This window comes from Glycine soja, chromosome 9 (genome assembly GCF_004193775.1).
Source record: "Glycine soja cultivar W05 chromosome 9, ASM419377v2, whole genome shotgun sequence".
In the NCBI taxonomy this organism is placed as follows: domain Eukaryota; kingdom Viridiplantae; phylum Streptophyta; class Magnoliopsida; order Fabales; family Fabaceae; genus Glycine; species Glycine soja.
In genome coordinates this window covers 36,455,115-36,471,342 of record NC_041010.1, presented here as the reverse complement: position 1 = coordinate 36,471,342, position 16,228 = coordinate 36,455,115, and the positions used below count along the sequence as shown (strand labels likewise).

Below are 16,228 nucleotides of genomic sequence, written 5' to 3'. Positions count from 1 at the left end.
TTTGTTAAATATTTATAGCCTGCACATTACTAATTCTAGTAAACTTAAATATATGATAAAAATCTTACTACAAATTTTTTAATTTCCAATAAATGAGTATTTTTTTATACTTCCAAATACTATTTATATAAATATTTATTACTATTAGTGTAAAATATTTATATCACTATATCAATGAAAAAATTTGTCATTTACAACTATAGATTTTCTTGTTAAACAATATATACTTATAAAAATTTGGAATCAATGATATTTAAATATTTTACAAATAACTATTTCAAATATAAAATATAATTAAATTGCTTAAACAAAAATCATAAATTAATTATTTATTAAAAACCAACTTCAAAAAACAAATTTAGTTAATTAAATGAATATATATTAAAAATATACAACAATATTTATTTGTTATATAAATATTATAACAACTAAATTATTAAATTATTTTTGAATTAATAACATATTCTATTTTTTTTATTAATTAATAAATTAAAAATAAAAACAATTATACGAATTGGTAATCCGTATAAGTCATATGAATTGCCTTGGCGGATCCTTAATATCTCCCAATCCTGGTAATGGCTATGGAACAATCCCATAGAATGAAAAGCAGAGACTTACGACGAAGGCGAGGACGAAGACGACAGTGGTGGCAGTGATTGGCGGCACAAACGACAGCGGCGCGGGGAGAAGCTGAATCGAAGAACGAAGAAGAGGAACGCGTAGAACGTACGGACAAGGAGAGGGAGAGAAGAGCTTTTTTAAATTTTAAGTAAAGGGCTTTTTTGCCACTTCGCATTAATTGTTGGGTGCACAACGTTGCCTACTCTGAGTATATGCACTATAAAATCAAATCCTCACAAATCTATTAAGCTGGCTTGCTGAGTGAAGTCTAATGTTTGGTCTGACTTAATTATTATGCATAAATAATAGTTTATTTTTCAAAAGCTCTTTCAGAAAGTTAGATGTAACAAGTAATTATTTCTCCACAATAAATTTAACCAAACTACTCCAAGACTGTTTTTGGATTGATGCAAAGGAAAAGAGTTGAGTGGAGTGTAATGATGTTAGTTTCAATTGTTTGGATTTAAAATAAGATAGAATAGAATGGAATCTTTTCATTCCATCCAATATCCCCTCCCCCTCCCTTTTCTTTCCCTCTCTGTCTCTGGGATATGGGGTGGAACTAGTTTTTTTTTTAAATTACATCAAACAAAAAAAAAATAAAATTATAACTATTCCATTCCACTCAGCATTATATATCTAAACATAGCCTAAAGATGATAATGTAAGAAAACCCCCAAGGAAGCAGAAAAAAAAAACAGAAGAGATTACAGTTGAACTTTAGATGGAATGGGGATGGAATAAAATATATAATTTCAAAACCTAAACAAATTTTTGTGAACTTTTGGTACCAATCGACAAGTCAATGAAACTCTATAGGATGTTCTTGATATATTTTTATATTCTTCCTTTCCTACTGTTTCCAATGCATCATCCTCTGAGCTAAACAAGTCTCCATTTGATTCCTTGTGTTTCAAAGCTTCAGCTTCATTCACAGCCTAAAAAGGAAATATTGTGATGCATGAGAAACACAGACATGCCAATGAATTATTTTGGGCAAAAACAGTTTTAGCAATCTGTAGCCTTACCCCATCATAGCAATGTACTGCACAATCTTTTATACCATGCAAGTAATCTGTAATCACGTGCAGAATGTGACAAAAAAATTAGTTAAGAACAGAAGAGGTTAATGTTCATAAATTTATTATATAGCTTTATACAAGGGTTTACTATAGAAGTTGAGAATAACCTGAGTATGCCTTGTCCTTAAAGATCAGTAAGCTGCGAGGCACCAGTAAAATGGAGAATTGATGGTGTCCATCAAACCACTTATCTTTCCCAATCTCAAAAGTTCCTCCATCCAAATCTTTGTTAATATCCTCTTCGAAATCCTGTTTGAATCTTGCATGGGGAGTGAAGTCCATGACAACGGGAGATCCAAGTGATAGAATAGCTACTACTGGAAAATAGGCAGGACCATCCTGGTGTGGCTGTAGAATAAAAAACTTCATTGAAAAATAGTAACATACACAAAAATGTATTGTAGAGCTCACTTGTGATCAGCTGATCATCATATAAACATAAAAGATTAATAATAAACAATTAACAATGAAATATTACACAATCTACAAAAGGAAGTGCAAATAAATGACCAGAAGCAAGGTAGTGGATTTGGACAAACCATTATGCCTTGGTTAGGTAGGTATTCATTGATAAGAACATGATTGAGTGCTGATGGGAATAGCCCAGATTCTTCATATATTTTTTGTGTGAGATTTGTTAACCATGGAGGCACTGCAAGATATATATATATATATATATATATATATATATATATATATATATATATATATATATATATATATATAATTGATACGTTAGCAGCATATGAAAAAAAATACAAAACAAAAACAAAAATTACTAGCAGGAGACCAACCTTATTAACACATTAATATTATATATTCCCCTGTTTCACTGTTGGGTCAATTTAAAAAATAATCAAGTGCAGAACAATGATAACAATCCAAAGGAGAAAAGTTACAGAAATAGACTTGAAAACATATACAAACTACAAAGACAACAACAAAATAATTCTATCCACTGATCCACATACTGAACTAAGATGATGACAGAAGTATCTAACAACAACAAAGACAACGAGTCTAAAACAATAGGAAGTGAATTGACAAAATCTACTAAAATTACCCTAATATTTCTGGTGTGCAAATTCTTATCATCTTGCAGCAGATACATAAAAAGGGCAAAGCAAAAGTAACTAAAAGATTGACATAACATTACAGCTCAGTGGTCACTTTTTGAAACTATCAAAATGCAGGGGGATAAGGATAGCTCCTAGAGCATAGAGGTTTCTCGCATCCAATAAAAACATCAAATGTATTCATGTAGATAACATATTTAGATAGTAAAAGAAGTGCAGATTTCCTCACTTACAAACTTGAGGTAAAAGGCCCTTCTCATGGACGACACCACCTGAAGTCAACAATGACCAGAAAAACAAATTGACATCAATAAGAAGGAAATTTCCACTTCAAAGTAGCTAAATCTCAATAATCGATTCATTGTATGAGGGGAAACATATAAATATTCTTGACATGTGCATGTTCAAATTATTTAGAGTGTCTTCAGCATGCGATTTCCTCTTTCCGAGGCACGTTGAACACCAACCTTACTCTCACTAGTCATTGGCATTCAACGTGTCTTGAGGTGTATTCAAACACAGTCTTATGAATTGTGGTGAATGGATACAGGCAATAGTTCCAGTATAGATACAAATATGAGTGCCAAGGTACATAATTTCTAAAACTAAAGTACTGAGGATATATCATATAGAAATATAAAAACATAAACAAAAAAGTATTAAAATCAAAATATAAATACCATCTTCATAATATTCTATCTCAAGTAAGCATAAATATTTAAAAAAGGCACAAGTTTTGAATGAAGTAGCAATTTGTTTTATTCAGAAACAAACCAAACAACTTAGCAATAAAACATGGTTATACATGGACTAATTTGTACTTAAGAGATATGTAAGTATTGGATACATAACCATGTATACCCAATAAATGTACCAAGTGCATACCTGGTACAAGTGCCACAACGCGATTTAGGAGTATCCATTCATAAGACATGACAATAACTACATAGATCAAACAATGCCATAACATTCTATCATAAATCATGTCAACTCCCCTAAAACAACAAAGATTGGAATGATAATACTTATAAGGCAAGTTCAGTTCCCCATTTCATTTTTTTTACATGCTTCAATTCTCTCTCAAATCCCAACTTTCCAAAATTTCGAGTATTTGAATTTTGTATATTCAACACAAACAAAGGGGAAAAAAAGAACAAAAGAAATTATAAAGTGATGCAATCCTACCCTGCAAGGACATTGGATAGAAGACTCCAAGTAGATTGGGCCAAAGATGCAAGAAAAGACCTTAGGGTTCTTATGAGTCTTAGAGAAAATTTCGGACCTATGGGCTAAGTATGAGTCCACTTATCTTTGTACATATTAGATTATGATTTCATTATTTGTTGTCCTTATATTTAGGGCTCCATAATGTAGGTAGGATACCATAGAAATGTAGAATTTTTCAGCCCTTGTATTTTAGGGCACCTAGACTAGTTTTTGTATTAGAGATAGTTTTGTAATTTTATATGCATTAAGTGAATATTTGATGTGCATGTTGGGAAATAAATTTAATTGAATTGGGAGAAGCTCAATCCAATTAAATTTTAGAGGGGGATGTGAGCATTTGTTTTCTACACCCCATTGCCACATCATATAGGTGCATGTCCTTCATGCTTTACATGTCTCATGACACATAAGCACACTTAATGGAGAATCTTGGACTTAATCTTGGATTAGTGGACTGAACCATAACTTAAATTCACTAATCATTATTAGTGAAATTTTGGCTCCACAAATTCAATTTCAAATTCAAGTGAAATTTGAATAGAAATTCAAATTTCCCTCCAATTTTGTGTGACACTTAGGCTACAAATAAAGGTCATGTGTGTGCATTTTTTAAACTTTGATCATTTGAGAATTACACTTCAAAGTTCAGACCTTATTTGAGGCACAAAATTTTGTGCTCCTTCTCTCCTTCTCCCTCCACTCATCTTCTCCTACCTTCAAGTTCTTATCCATGGTTTCTTATGGTGGTGAGCTTCTTCTTAACTTATTTTCTCCTTGAGAGGAGACGCCACTTCAAGGAGAAAATGAGTTAAGAAGAAGCTCACCACCATAAGATGCCATGGATAAGAACTTGAAGGTAGGAGAAGATGAGTGGAGGGAGAAAGAGCATGAAATTTTGTGCCTCAAATGAGGTTTGAACTTTGAAGTGTAATTCTCAAATGATCAAAGTTTAAAAAATGCACACACATGACCTTTATTTATAGCCTAAGTGTCATACAAAATTGGAGGGAAATTTGAATTTCTATTCAAATTTCACTTGAATTTGAAATTGAATTTGGGGAGCCAAAATTTCACTAATTATGATTAGTGAATTTCAGTTATGGTTTAGCCCACTAATCCAAGATCAAGTCCAAGATTCTCCATTAAGTGTGCTTAGGTGTCATGAGACATGTAAAACATGAAGGACATGCACAAAGTGTGACTATATGATGTGACAATGAGGTGTAGAAAACAAATGTTCTCCTCCCCCTCTAAAATTTAATTGGATTGGACTTCTCCCAATTCAATTAAATTTATTTCCCAACATGCACATCAAATATTCACTTAATGCATGTAAAATTACAAAACTACCCCTAATACAAAAACTAGTCTAGGTGCCCTAAGATACAAGGGCTGAAAAATCCTATATTTCTAGGGTACCCTACCTACATTATGGAACCCTAAATATAAGGACAAAAAATAATAAAATCATAATCTAATATGTACAAAGATAAGTGGGCTCATACTTAGCCCATGGGCCTAAAACCTCTCCTAAGGCTCATGAGAACCCTAGGGCCTTCTCTTGCATCTTTGGCCCAATCTACTTGGAGTCTTCTATCCAATGTCTTTGCGGGGTAGGATTGCATCATAAAGTGATGAATCATACCCCAATTTTGTAGCCTTCTATTCTTCAACATCTTCCACTTTGATGCAGGGGCTCCATAAATCTAACAACAAGTAGAAAAATAGTTATTTAAAATAAAATCTAACAACTAACATAAACATTACATAGACCAGTGAGAAACAAAATGGGAGTGAGTACTACGTTGTTGAGAAGAAGGTTTTGGTCACTGTCTGTGATGAAGTCAGGAACATAAAATAGAGCTGGCAAAGACCCAAATTTGTAATGAGCCAATTTCACTTTTTCTTCCATCACTCTGAGAATTCAAGAATTTTCAATGTCATCCAAAAAGAAAATAGGGAGAAGATAAATTTTATCACAACGGTGTTTAACAATTAAAATGTTATATATTTAATTATTTGCAAAAAGGGATTAATGGGTTTTATAATTTGAGAGAAAGAGAGAGACAGAGAGAACCTGTTGGGGCTGTCGAAGGTGTGGTGGCAGCGGCGGAGAGACACGACGGTGAGGAGATGGTCGTTCGAGCTTGGAAGGTGGGTGAAGTGAAAAATTGCACAACTTTGACACAAGTGCAATAAAAAATAAAAATAAAAAATATCTGATTTGGTATTGAATTGTATTTTTTTTATAATTTGTGCTTATAATTAAATAAAAGTGATATAATAAAATAATAAAATCAAAAACATTTTGTCTACATAAATCGACTTTAAGGAGAATGTTAATGTTTTGAAAAAAAACTCAAAAAAAATATGTTATGAAAAAAATTAAATAAATTTTGTTGTGAAAAATATTATAATGTTATTAGGCTTAAATATTTTTCCCTCCAATTTAGTATTCTTTTTTCATTTTTGTCCTTGAAAAAAAATTGTTTAAGTCCTTGCAAAATTTATTTATTTTATTTTTTGTCTTTAAAGCGCTTTAGATAACACTTTAAATAGTAAAAAAAAGTATTTTAAATAGTAGAAAATGTGTTATCTAAAGTGATTTAAAGACGAAAAATAAAACAAACACATTTTATAAGAACTAAAAAGAAAAACAATTGCAAGGACAAAAATGAAAGAAAAAAAATACTAAATTACGAGGACGAAAAAATATTTAAACTATGTTATTATTTAAAATACATTTAAAGGTGTGTATCACACATGTTAAATCTAGGGTTGACCACAACAAATTGAATTGAACTATGACATATTTAAAGGTGCATAGAAACTAAATTAGACCTATATAAAAAAACAAATTAAACCAAATATTGAGATCAATATCATTGAGTTGAGGATAATGATTTTCTAAACACATGTTAAATCTAAGGCTGATCAAAAGAATCAAACTAAATTGAATTACAACATATTTAAAGATGCATAGAACAAGTATTCAAAGATACAGAAAAGCTAAACCAAATATTTAGCATCTATCCTAACAAATAGACACCATTATTAGATTACATTTATTATATAGGTCCACAAGAAGAAGAATGACATCACATTTGATGTATTACTCCTTAAAGATCAAATTAAATATACAAATCTAAGTTAATAAGAGAACATCCTACAACCAAAGTTAGTGAGGAATGTTTAGTTGAAATATGCAACTATACCAAGATAACAACAACAATCACTAGTAAATGAACAACCATTCTATGTAAATAAACAAGATATTCAATGGTGCATAGAAGCTAAATAAGATATTAAGTGTTTGCTTTAGTGGTCTTAACATGGAAACATATACAATCTCCAAAGAAATCATTACAATGAACTAGCTATGAAAAAGAGCAACTATTGCCAATATTGTATTAGACAACTAATTTAAAAAATAGCATATGATCTAGCATGTTAGCATAACAAATATAATACCAGTGCAATCCAATTAAAATATGTTGAAAATAAATGAATGTCAAATTTTATATTTCTCTATTTTATCGCATTCATTCATTTGAAAACTACTAGTCAAGTTCTCAATTTCTTCTAAGGGATTTAAATATTAGTGCAATCCAATTAAAATATGTTGGAAATGAAAATAAGTAGAGACAAATCTATTGAGCGTCAAGCGGGGTGTGAGAGAGAAAGGGAGAGACTAAGCATGCATTGCACCACAAATTTACAAAAACTAACGTAAATTTAAGTTAGAGTTAGAAATGATCATAAATTTAAACAAGCCAAGATTGAAAAAATAAAAACCTAAAGAAATAAAGAATAAGAGAAAAGAAAAAGATGGAGGCCCTTACCATGGTGAGTGGGGAATTGGAGTGGATGTATGTTTTTGGTGAGGAAGGTTATGGCTCTCAAGGGTTTCTTTCGGGTTTCCAAGAAGTAATGATATTCATATTATATGTCATTGCATGAAGGAATGAAGCAAAGTGTGACAAACACAAAAAAATAATGATTATTTTATCACATAATGTTTCTCCTATTTTCAATTGTGATGTTAATTAAATAGGTAAGAAAGGAAAAAAATTCAAAATTTCATGTGGTCTCATACATTTATTATGCTACTTTAACTTAAATATTTCTTCTCAATTATTTTTTCTTTTATTCCATTCCGCATTCAAACTCACCCTTAACTTTTGAGAAAAGTCACTCTCCATTTCATTTTTTTTCTTTCAAAAAATGAAAAGAAAAGGAAGTAGAGAGCTCCTCAATCTTCAATGCCATTTCTTTATCAACTTGCTCCTTAATTGGAAAAAAAATCTTTTTTGATAACAACCTTAAATAGGGTCTTTGGCTCTCTAATGAGATCCCAAATATTCTCATAAATTTCAGTCATCTAAATCAAACAAATGAGTCTAATTTTCGATTTGAGATTTAATTATACTTTAAAATTGGTGAGAAAGAAGAAATTTTTTTCACTATTTAATGTGGGTCCTGAATTTTTAGTATATTATTTTAATTTAAATATTTCTTTTTAATTTTTTTATTCCTTTCTAAGAATATATGATGAAAGGATCGAAGTTAAATTCTTCTTTTTTTCTCACAAACTTAATTTGCATTGGCAACTGAGCTATTCTACGAAGAACCATAATAAGGATACAGGTTTTAATTTTCTTTCTTAATTCTCCTAAAACTAAAAGCAATTTTGACAACATTAATTTTTTAAAAATCAATTAAAAATCAAAATCTAAAACAAAGGTGTGGCTGAATATGCAGCAAACCATTGTTGAGCTTACAAGAACAGAGCATGCTCTGTTTGGAGTTCGAACTCTGAAGTGTAGTGTCGTGTCACTGAGCCCCCGAGAAGGAGAGAGAGTCTAGCAATGGCATACAAAACCCTCTTCAAACCAAGTCTCATCCTCACACTCCGACTCAACAAAACGGTCATTTCACTCTCACACCACCATCCATTTCGCCACTCGCAACCACCCTTTCCCTTCCTCAGCACTCATCCAATTCCAATCTCACTTCCTCCAACAACGAGAATTACTAACTACACCCACTTATGGTGCTCTAATTACACCACCCTCAGCGAAACCATTGAGGGTTCAGAAAAATGCTACCTGAACCTCTCGGACGAGGAGCTCATGCGGCAGAGCGAGGTGGTCAGCACCGTAACAAGCGTGAATCCGCAGTGCGCCTCAAACACCTACCCTCTGGAATCATTGCTCAGGTTTCACTCTCAAAATCTCATCTTGCTTCATTTCTCATCATGGGGTAGTTGTTTTTGTTTTTTGTTTTTTTATCGACAAATGCTAGTTTTTAGTTTTTGTTAGGATGTTAGTTTCGAACCCACAACCTCTCCCTCTTTCCTTCTCCCGTCAACCGTATAACTCTGATGTTGTTGTTGTTATTGTTGTTTAGGCTTCAGAAGACCGCTCCCAGCACAAGAACCGAGCTTCCGCGATTAATCTCCTTCGCTCTCTTATTGCTCTCAAAGGTGTTTCTTTCATTGTTTGCTTGTTGTTCTCATTTGACTCGCTCCTTCCTTGTTTCTTTTGTCATATTTCAATTTACATAATGAATAATGAATATGTTCATTGACTAATTATTGCGTAAGACCGCTGCACCCAAATTGAGTTCTCTAGCAAAGTATGAGTAAACCCTCACTTTGGTTTGTTATTTTGGTTTTACCGACGGACAAGCTTTTGGTGTTGTTCCTATTGTGCGAGTTACTGAGGTGCAATTTCAATTTTAATTGGATAATGAGAAATGTTAGCAATATACTACCGTATGACACTGCATCACACACTTTATTATTTGCCAAAATTTATTGGAAATCACAAAATTTTGTGGGTTCTGTTACTTATTTAATGAACTTCACTCGTGATTTTGGAATTTCTAATAAATTTTAACCAATAATAATAATAATAGAGTGTGTTACTTAGAAGGGCATTGTATTGCTAGCACTCCTCTTGAAGTATAGCATAAAAACATGAAAGGAATTCCATTTTAAGTATTATCCTGTACCAAAACCTCACTTTAGTCCCCAATTTTGGAAATCACAGTTCTTTTCACTGACAAATGACTTAAAGTTTTAGTTAAAAATAGGGATTAAAAAGAGTGGAGCATACAAGACCAGGAGGGACTAGAGTGAGGGTATATGCAACTTTTTTGTTGAGTAACTATGGCAATCAGTGACATGTTAATACTTTATTGGAGCTTGTGTGCACTAGGTTTATGCAGGAATTTGCCCTAGTCTGAAATTAATATGGCTTTGCTGATAATTAGGGGTGAAATAAGTGAAGGGCTACTTTTGGTTCTTGTATTGAATTGCATACCAGAATCATTGTTTTAAAAATTGATCAGAGATCAATCTGGCTGTGGCTCAAGGTCACGATTTGATTGGTTCAACCAACTAGTTATATTAGTGGTGATTGAGCCATTTGAATGTATTTAAGGATAATCAAACCAAGTATAAAGTGGTTCACAGTCTAACTGATTAAACTGCCCAGTTTGGTCTGTGGTTCCAAACTTTGACTATAATGTGTCAAGGGCAGGGCATTTCCCCCTGATGCATGTTCAGAATATACTTTGCACTCGGATGAATAGTCATTTATCTGTAGTAAAACAGCTTTTATGCTTATAGATAGTATGTTATTTTCTTGAGCTAGTCAGGAAAACAGTGGATCTTGAAGCTTATTCACCACCTCGAGAGCTTCTTCGGATACTTCCTCCTAAATCATCCATTAGAGGGCCAGATTATGGTCCACAAATTGGACCGAATAACCCAAAGTTTGCATCGGTATGTTGTGTGTGGCATGTGCCTCTTTGGCCCATGCTTTTTATTTATTCACTCACAGAAATCACTCTACAGGTAATTAGAAACCTAGTTGCAACTTAACTACATATACTTATGGTCCTTCTAACAGGGAATGCAAGCTCTTTTGGATCTCATTTTTGCAGTTGCGGGGTCTGTCTCAGAAGCTGCAAAATATCTTGGGTATTTGATATATGCTTTAAGTATGATTTTCTGCTCTAGGATGTAATTGAGCATGTGAAACCTCATTAGTTACTTTGATTATGACATTCAGGATTTACAATTTTTTATTTAGAGAAATCCTTTTGGGTGAAAAAATATCTTTGACCTGCATCTACATGAATAGTTTGTTTTTACTTGCTAGTGAATGCATGCCCAAAAATTTGATATTAATTTTATTATTGATATGAAATTTGATACATGGTAGTTTCACTCTTCTCATTTTAACAAGAAATAATCAGCCCTTTATTCTAGACTAATTTGTCATACTTTTAAGTATGTACATGGTTATTTTAATTTCTGGCTTACCTATTAATTTGTTCAAACTGTTCTCTAATTGTTTTGGTGTTTATTAATTATATTGCAGGTTATCCACTGGGGCAGTGTCTCGGTTAATCCTATCTGATGATTCACTTAGAAAGGAAGTAAATGATCTGCGGGCAACGAAGGTATACCCTTCTGATGGATTCTCTGTAATAGTAGCAGTATTTTATCTAATCACTTAATGCTTTATTTAATAATTAGTTACATAAAATGAAATAAATTTCAGATGGGACTGTTAGCACTCGACCCCCAATTAGGAAATTTTTACATTAGGAAAAAAAGGAGGGGCTTGAGGAATCAAGTGGGCAAGCTCCTGTTTAGCTCTTTATTAGGCCTTGCTACTTGATAGTAGACCTTGTTAGTAAAAGTAAAAAATAGTTAAAATTAGTTAATTGGTTACTGGCTACGTTCTGTTAAACTCTACGTTCTTGCAGTTGGAAATTTGAGGCATAATCTTTTATTTGGTATCCAACAGCGAAAAAATCTTATATATGCTTCCCTATTGGCTTATTCTATAATGTTAGTCACTAAACTTCATTCAAATTAGATAAGAGTCCTTCTGTTATGGTCAAAAAAAGTAAATAGATAAGAGTACTTCTATAATGATTTCCTTTTTATATAGTATTGTTATATTTTGTTTTCAGCTTCATGAGAAAGTTTTATATTTATTTTATCTAACACTAACTGGGAATCTACTTTTTGGATCATGAACAGGGTATGAAGCCTCTCGAGTAGAAGTTCTCAAGTAGAACTACTCCATAGTTATGGAGTAAAGAAGGAAAGAGAAAACCTTCAATATGCATAGAAACTAGTCAAATAGTGGAAAATTATGTTTCTACTAAGTGTTCTTTTAAATGGTATTTAAACACTGGTAAAAAGGGTACTTTCTTTCTTGATAGGAGGTTATTATGAAATTTTATTACAACTGTTCTCTTAAATTTTAGAGTTATTCCATTAGTTCAACCCTAAAAACTTGACCCAGTGGCAGACTTTTGCCCTTGACTATTTTATAAATGAAAGGATAGATTTTAGTCCTATGGTTCCACTGCTGACCAAGTTAATTCTGAAGAACATGTAATTTCATAAGTCATTTTGTGGTGTGTTTTTCTGTTCAGACTTATCATATTGTGATATGGAGTTCTTTTATTTGCAGAAAAAAATTCTTTGAACCTGTATGAAGCATTTTCTTCGTTAAAGAATTGAGATTGACAATGAAAAATACTGAAGCTAGTGAGGAGAAAGGGGGAAGGTTGCTGAATTTTCAGATTGTAGAGAACAAATTCTACAGAACTCAATGAGTATGTTGAATAAAGCTGGTGCCTTAAGGAGCATTTAGATCACAGCCTTTAGATGCATTTTTTCTGTAGATCTTTTTAAACAAAATTAATTTCTTGATTTTCTGGCTCTGTATACAGTTTTTTTTTTGTTTCTTTTTTTCTAGTTTATACTAAACATCAAATTAAGTTTGACAACGTGGGATACAGGATGCAGATATTTGTAGCTTTTATTTTAAAAGAAACTATATTTATCAATATCTTGATTTTTTTTATAGGGTATGTACTTTAGTGCCTTTTATTCTTTATTTGTTCCTACAACAACCAATGAACCAATATCAAATTGTTCTTGTAATTCATGATTCTAATAATATTTCTTCGAACACTCAACGGCATCCACTAACAGGATGAATATACAGCAATTTATTGGATAAGAAACGTACATGTAATCATATCCCCTTGGATTTATCTCTTCCAATTTTACAATGGTGTTGCTTTTAGACTTGTGAACCCCACCTTGGTTTAATTTCGATAAACTCTTCAGTAAGACAAACCAAAACTAATTAAGGTAAAATAAATCCTTTTATTTTCACAAGATAAAATTAATTCATTTATCTGAACTTTTTCAGAAGCTTTCTGATTTAGTTTTTTTCACGAGTTGAAGTGTAAGAAATTTTATTTATTTTACTTCTTTTTTTCCTTTTATAAATACTTATTTAGAAATTTATTCAAACTGACCCACTTAAGTGTTTTACCGATTCTCTGTTTTGTAAATTATATATTTTGGTTGAAAATGGTTTGAACCTGTTTCCTTTGGAGAATATTAACAAGTGTTCTTATTATGAAATTTAAAGAAAAAAAATTATATAAAAGTGTTATTATTAGTTTATTCTTACAATAATTTTTTTTTACATGTTCTTCTAGTTTTTATTAAAAAAAATATTTATTAATCTTTAACCAGGTACAGCTGTTACAATCATTGATTAAGGGTTCATGTAAAAATGAAAAAAAGGAAGAAAACTTTTTTTCTAGAGGGATGATTGCTGTGAGCGTGAGAGAGATTTGATATTGCTACGAAGCCAACATGTGGTTCCCTAAACCATGGTTTTAGATGTGATATGGATATGGATTACATTCTAACCGTGATTCCTTCACTCTTTGGTTCATATTTATAGATTACCCACTTTACAGTTTTTACCTTTCTCAGGGTCAAATTCCCATCATATAGAGTCCACACAAGCAGAGGCTGATAGCTGACCACTTGTTTTGGATTAACACCAAATAATAATATTAAAAAAAAAGTTGTGTGGTAATGTACAGTAGATCAGTCATAATTAGTTGAAATTCTTTTTTTCTCCATTTCTCTCTGTTGTGGAGATTCTGGCTTATCTTGTTGTTTCTTGACTTTGCTTTGTCAATGAGAATATATGAATTTATACATAGTTTCCCATTCTCGTATAGCCACATTGAACACTGTCTGTGTCATTGTGAAAGATAACATTTTTCTTAAAAAAAATTATGTGCACTATTAGAAATTTGTCACTGAAATTGATGCCGCACAACACAATCTTAATACTGTTTTAACGCCATCAAGTTGGAAATTGACGCGAGGAATCCTCCATAACATGGATATTCCTAGCCGTCAACAGCATATACATTGTAGATGATTGGACGATTTAATTTAATATTGCATAGCCAAAAAAGGGGTCATTGAATAAAATAGAAAGTATGAACAGTAAAAAATTTATCCCTAAGAATCGAAAATAACTTAAAAGTGACAGAAAATTTATAACAATTCATACATCCCACTTAATTAATTTAATTAGACTTCCGGACTTAATATTAGTTGTCTATTTAAGAGTGGACAAATTTATTAAATAATTTTATAAAAGCCTATGATAAAAAAATGATTCTAGGTTGTGTTTAGCGTAGTCGTAAGGGATTGAAATATCTGGCATGAAATCTTATATTCAAACTCTATTGTCTTACACAAAAAAGTCTAATTTTCTTTAAATCAATTTTATAGTTAAAATTTAAAATAAGAATTTTAAAAATAAAGTTGAAGGAGTTTAACAATTTTTGTTTCATTTCTTTTATAAAAATTAAATTGCTTATTTTTTAAGAGTTTATCAGAAAATATGTTTGGTCATGAGCGTGTAACTATGTTAAAATATTTAAAGGAAAAGACTTTAACATTTAGAATAATTTTATTTGCCCTGAACATAGTTATCTTCTATGTTTAGTCCATGTAACTATTTTCAAATTTCTTTTTTCCTCTTAATTTCTCACTTGTTTTTCTCCACCATCAAAGACTCCATTTTCTTTTCTTTATGTCACTCATATTTTGTGTGTGAAACGATAGTTATCTTAAATTCAATGTATCAAGACTCAAGAAAACAAATTAATTTAAATTTGATTAAAACAATAGAAATATGTTGGTTTTTGCTGATCTTTTTCTTGAATTGACCTTTTTTCTATCAAATAATCAGTTCAACGGTTGAATTAGTGAAGTAGAGAATTGACCTATCAATCTCACCAAGGTCAGGTTGTTTTACAACCCTGGTTTGTTCCATGTAATTTGATTTTATATTATCTTTTGAGATTTTGTTAATTAGTGTCTTTAAGACATTCATTAAGAAACTAAAAGAAAAAATTATAAAGATTATAAGAGAAAATTAAAATTATGAATAATATAATTTTGTGTATCTCAATAAAAAAATTTCTTTTATTAATTTTTTAACCGATGTCTATCTTTTATGTCTATAGCATAAACTATTTTACTACCTTTGCTTTGGTAGTATATTATTAGCAGATAACATATTGTTCCTCTCAAGGTCCTGTGTGTGACCATGAGTCTGCTTCTCTAATCAATCATCAACAGTAAACTCATGAATTTCTCTCTTTTGACTTAATGTTTTGTTTTGATTTGTTGTCATTTGATTTTACTTCATGGTTGAAATTCTGATCTGACCAAACTACAGTACCTTGAGGCACAAACATATATAGGATTATTATTGGTAGAATAGAATATTGCAACAACACTTTTCTCCTTTGGATCTATGTGCCAGTGGGTGGGGCTTCAACTTCCCTACCAAAAGCAAAATGAAAGTTGCATGATAATTATATGGAGAACCTGTGGATGAGAAGAAAGATTTCTCAAAGTCAAAATTATTTTGTATGTTGCGAATGGCAAGAGAGTTAGATGCGGCAGAATCATATTCTCAAGAGAATAAGGTTCTTTTTCACCTTCCACCATCCTCCACTTTTTCCCTCGTTGACTCTTATAAAATGACATTAAAGGGTATGCAATTTCAAACCTTGAAAGCCTTCTAAGACAAACTTTATTATTGTTATAATTATGATATTCATAACAATCAATTGGATCTTTAACAAATGAAAAGCCTTGAGGACAATCCTTTAATTTGATTAACTCTCATCTAAGCTTTTTGGCTGTGGCTAATTATTTACTTCGTGCTTATCTATAAATAATTGCTACGTGAGTTTTTTAAGGAAAAATAAATTTGGTTAGAGAGACAAAAGGCTATATAGCTAGGGGAAGATGAAATATATATCTTTTAAAAGGTAAAAAAAAAAAAA

General features: G+C 31.4%; 2 protein-coding genes across 6 annotated transcripts; one reads left to right on the top strand and one right to left on the bottom strand.

Annotated features, from left to right (window-relative positions):
* Positions 1-1,222: 1,222 nt before the first annotated feature.
* Positions 1,223-5,921, bottom strand: LOC114425907 (alpha-ketoglutarate-dependent dioxygenase alkB homolog 6-like). Its single transcript, XM_028392886.1, has 7 exons — positions 5,814-5,921; positions 5,655-5,715; positions 3,016-3,054; positions 2,246-2,358; positions 1,814-2,054; positions 1,653-1,699; positions 1,223-1,562 (listed from the first exon to the last, which is right to left on the bottom strand). Exons 1-7 carry the CDS (start codon positions 5,919-5,921, stop codon positions 1,380-1,382), a joined length of 792 nt encoding a protein of 263 aa, XP_028248687.1. The 3' UTR covers positions 1,223-1,379.
* Positions 5,922-8,747: 2,826 nt separating this feature from the next.
* Positions 8,748-12,889, top strand: LOC114366953 (peptide chain release factor 1-like). Of its 5 annotated transcripts, none has more exons than XR_003657094.1 (6): positions 8,748-9,227; positions 9,419-9,494; positions 10,927-10,997; positions 11,401-11,482; positions 12,072-12,214; positions 12,511-12,889. XR_003657094.1 is itself a non-coding variant. In XM_028324007.1 (6 exons), the coding sequence occupies exons 1-6, from the start codon at positions 9,111-9,113 to the stop codon at positions 12,090-12,092; spliced, it is 498 nt and encodes a 165-aa protein (XP_028179808.1). In that variant the 5' UTR covers positions 8,980-9,110; the 3' UTR covers positions 12,093-12,889. The 5 variants fall into 5 exon arrangements, 3 of the variants coding, with proteins under 3 accessions (XP_028179807.1, XP_028179806.1, XP_028179808.1); XM_028324007.1 differs by adding an exon at positions 10,669-10,799 and having other exon boundaries at positions 8,980-9,227; positions 12,072-12,889; XM_028324006.1 differs by lacking the exon at positions 12,072-12,214.
* The last annotated feature ends 3,339 nt before the right edge of the window (positions 12,890-16,228 follow it).

Excerpts from the sequence above, each read along its gene's own strand:
- LOC114425907 (XM_028392886.1), bottom strand. The coding sequence starts at position 5,921 with ATGGAAGAAAAAGTGAAATTGGCTCATTACAAATTTGGGTCTTTGCCA. Across the intron at positions 5,716-5,813 it reads AAAACCTTCTTCTCAACAAC|ATTTATGGAGCCCCTGCATC; the intron begins GTAGTACTCACT and ends ACTTGTTGTTAG. Across the intron at positions 3,055-5,654 it reads TAGAAGGCTACAAAATTGGG|GTGGTGTCGTCCATGAGAAG; the intron begins GTATGATTCATC and ends TGTTGACTTCAG.
- LOC114366953 (XM_028324005.1), top strand. The coding sequence starts at position 8,878 with ATGGCATACAAAACCCTCTTCAAACCAAGTCTCATCCTCACACTCCGA. Across the intron at positions 9,228-9,418 it reads CCTCTGGAATCATTGCTCAG|GCTTCAGAAGACCGCTCCCA; the intron begins GTTTCACTCTCA and ends ATTGTTGTTTAG. Across the intron at positions 9,495-10,926 it reads CTCTCTTATTGCTCTCAAAG|GGAATGCAAGCTCTTTTGGA; the intron begins GTGTTTCTTTCA and ends TCCTTCTAACAG.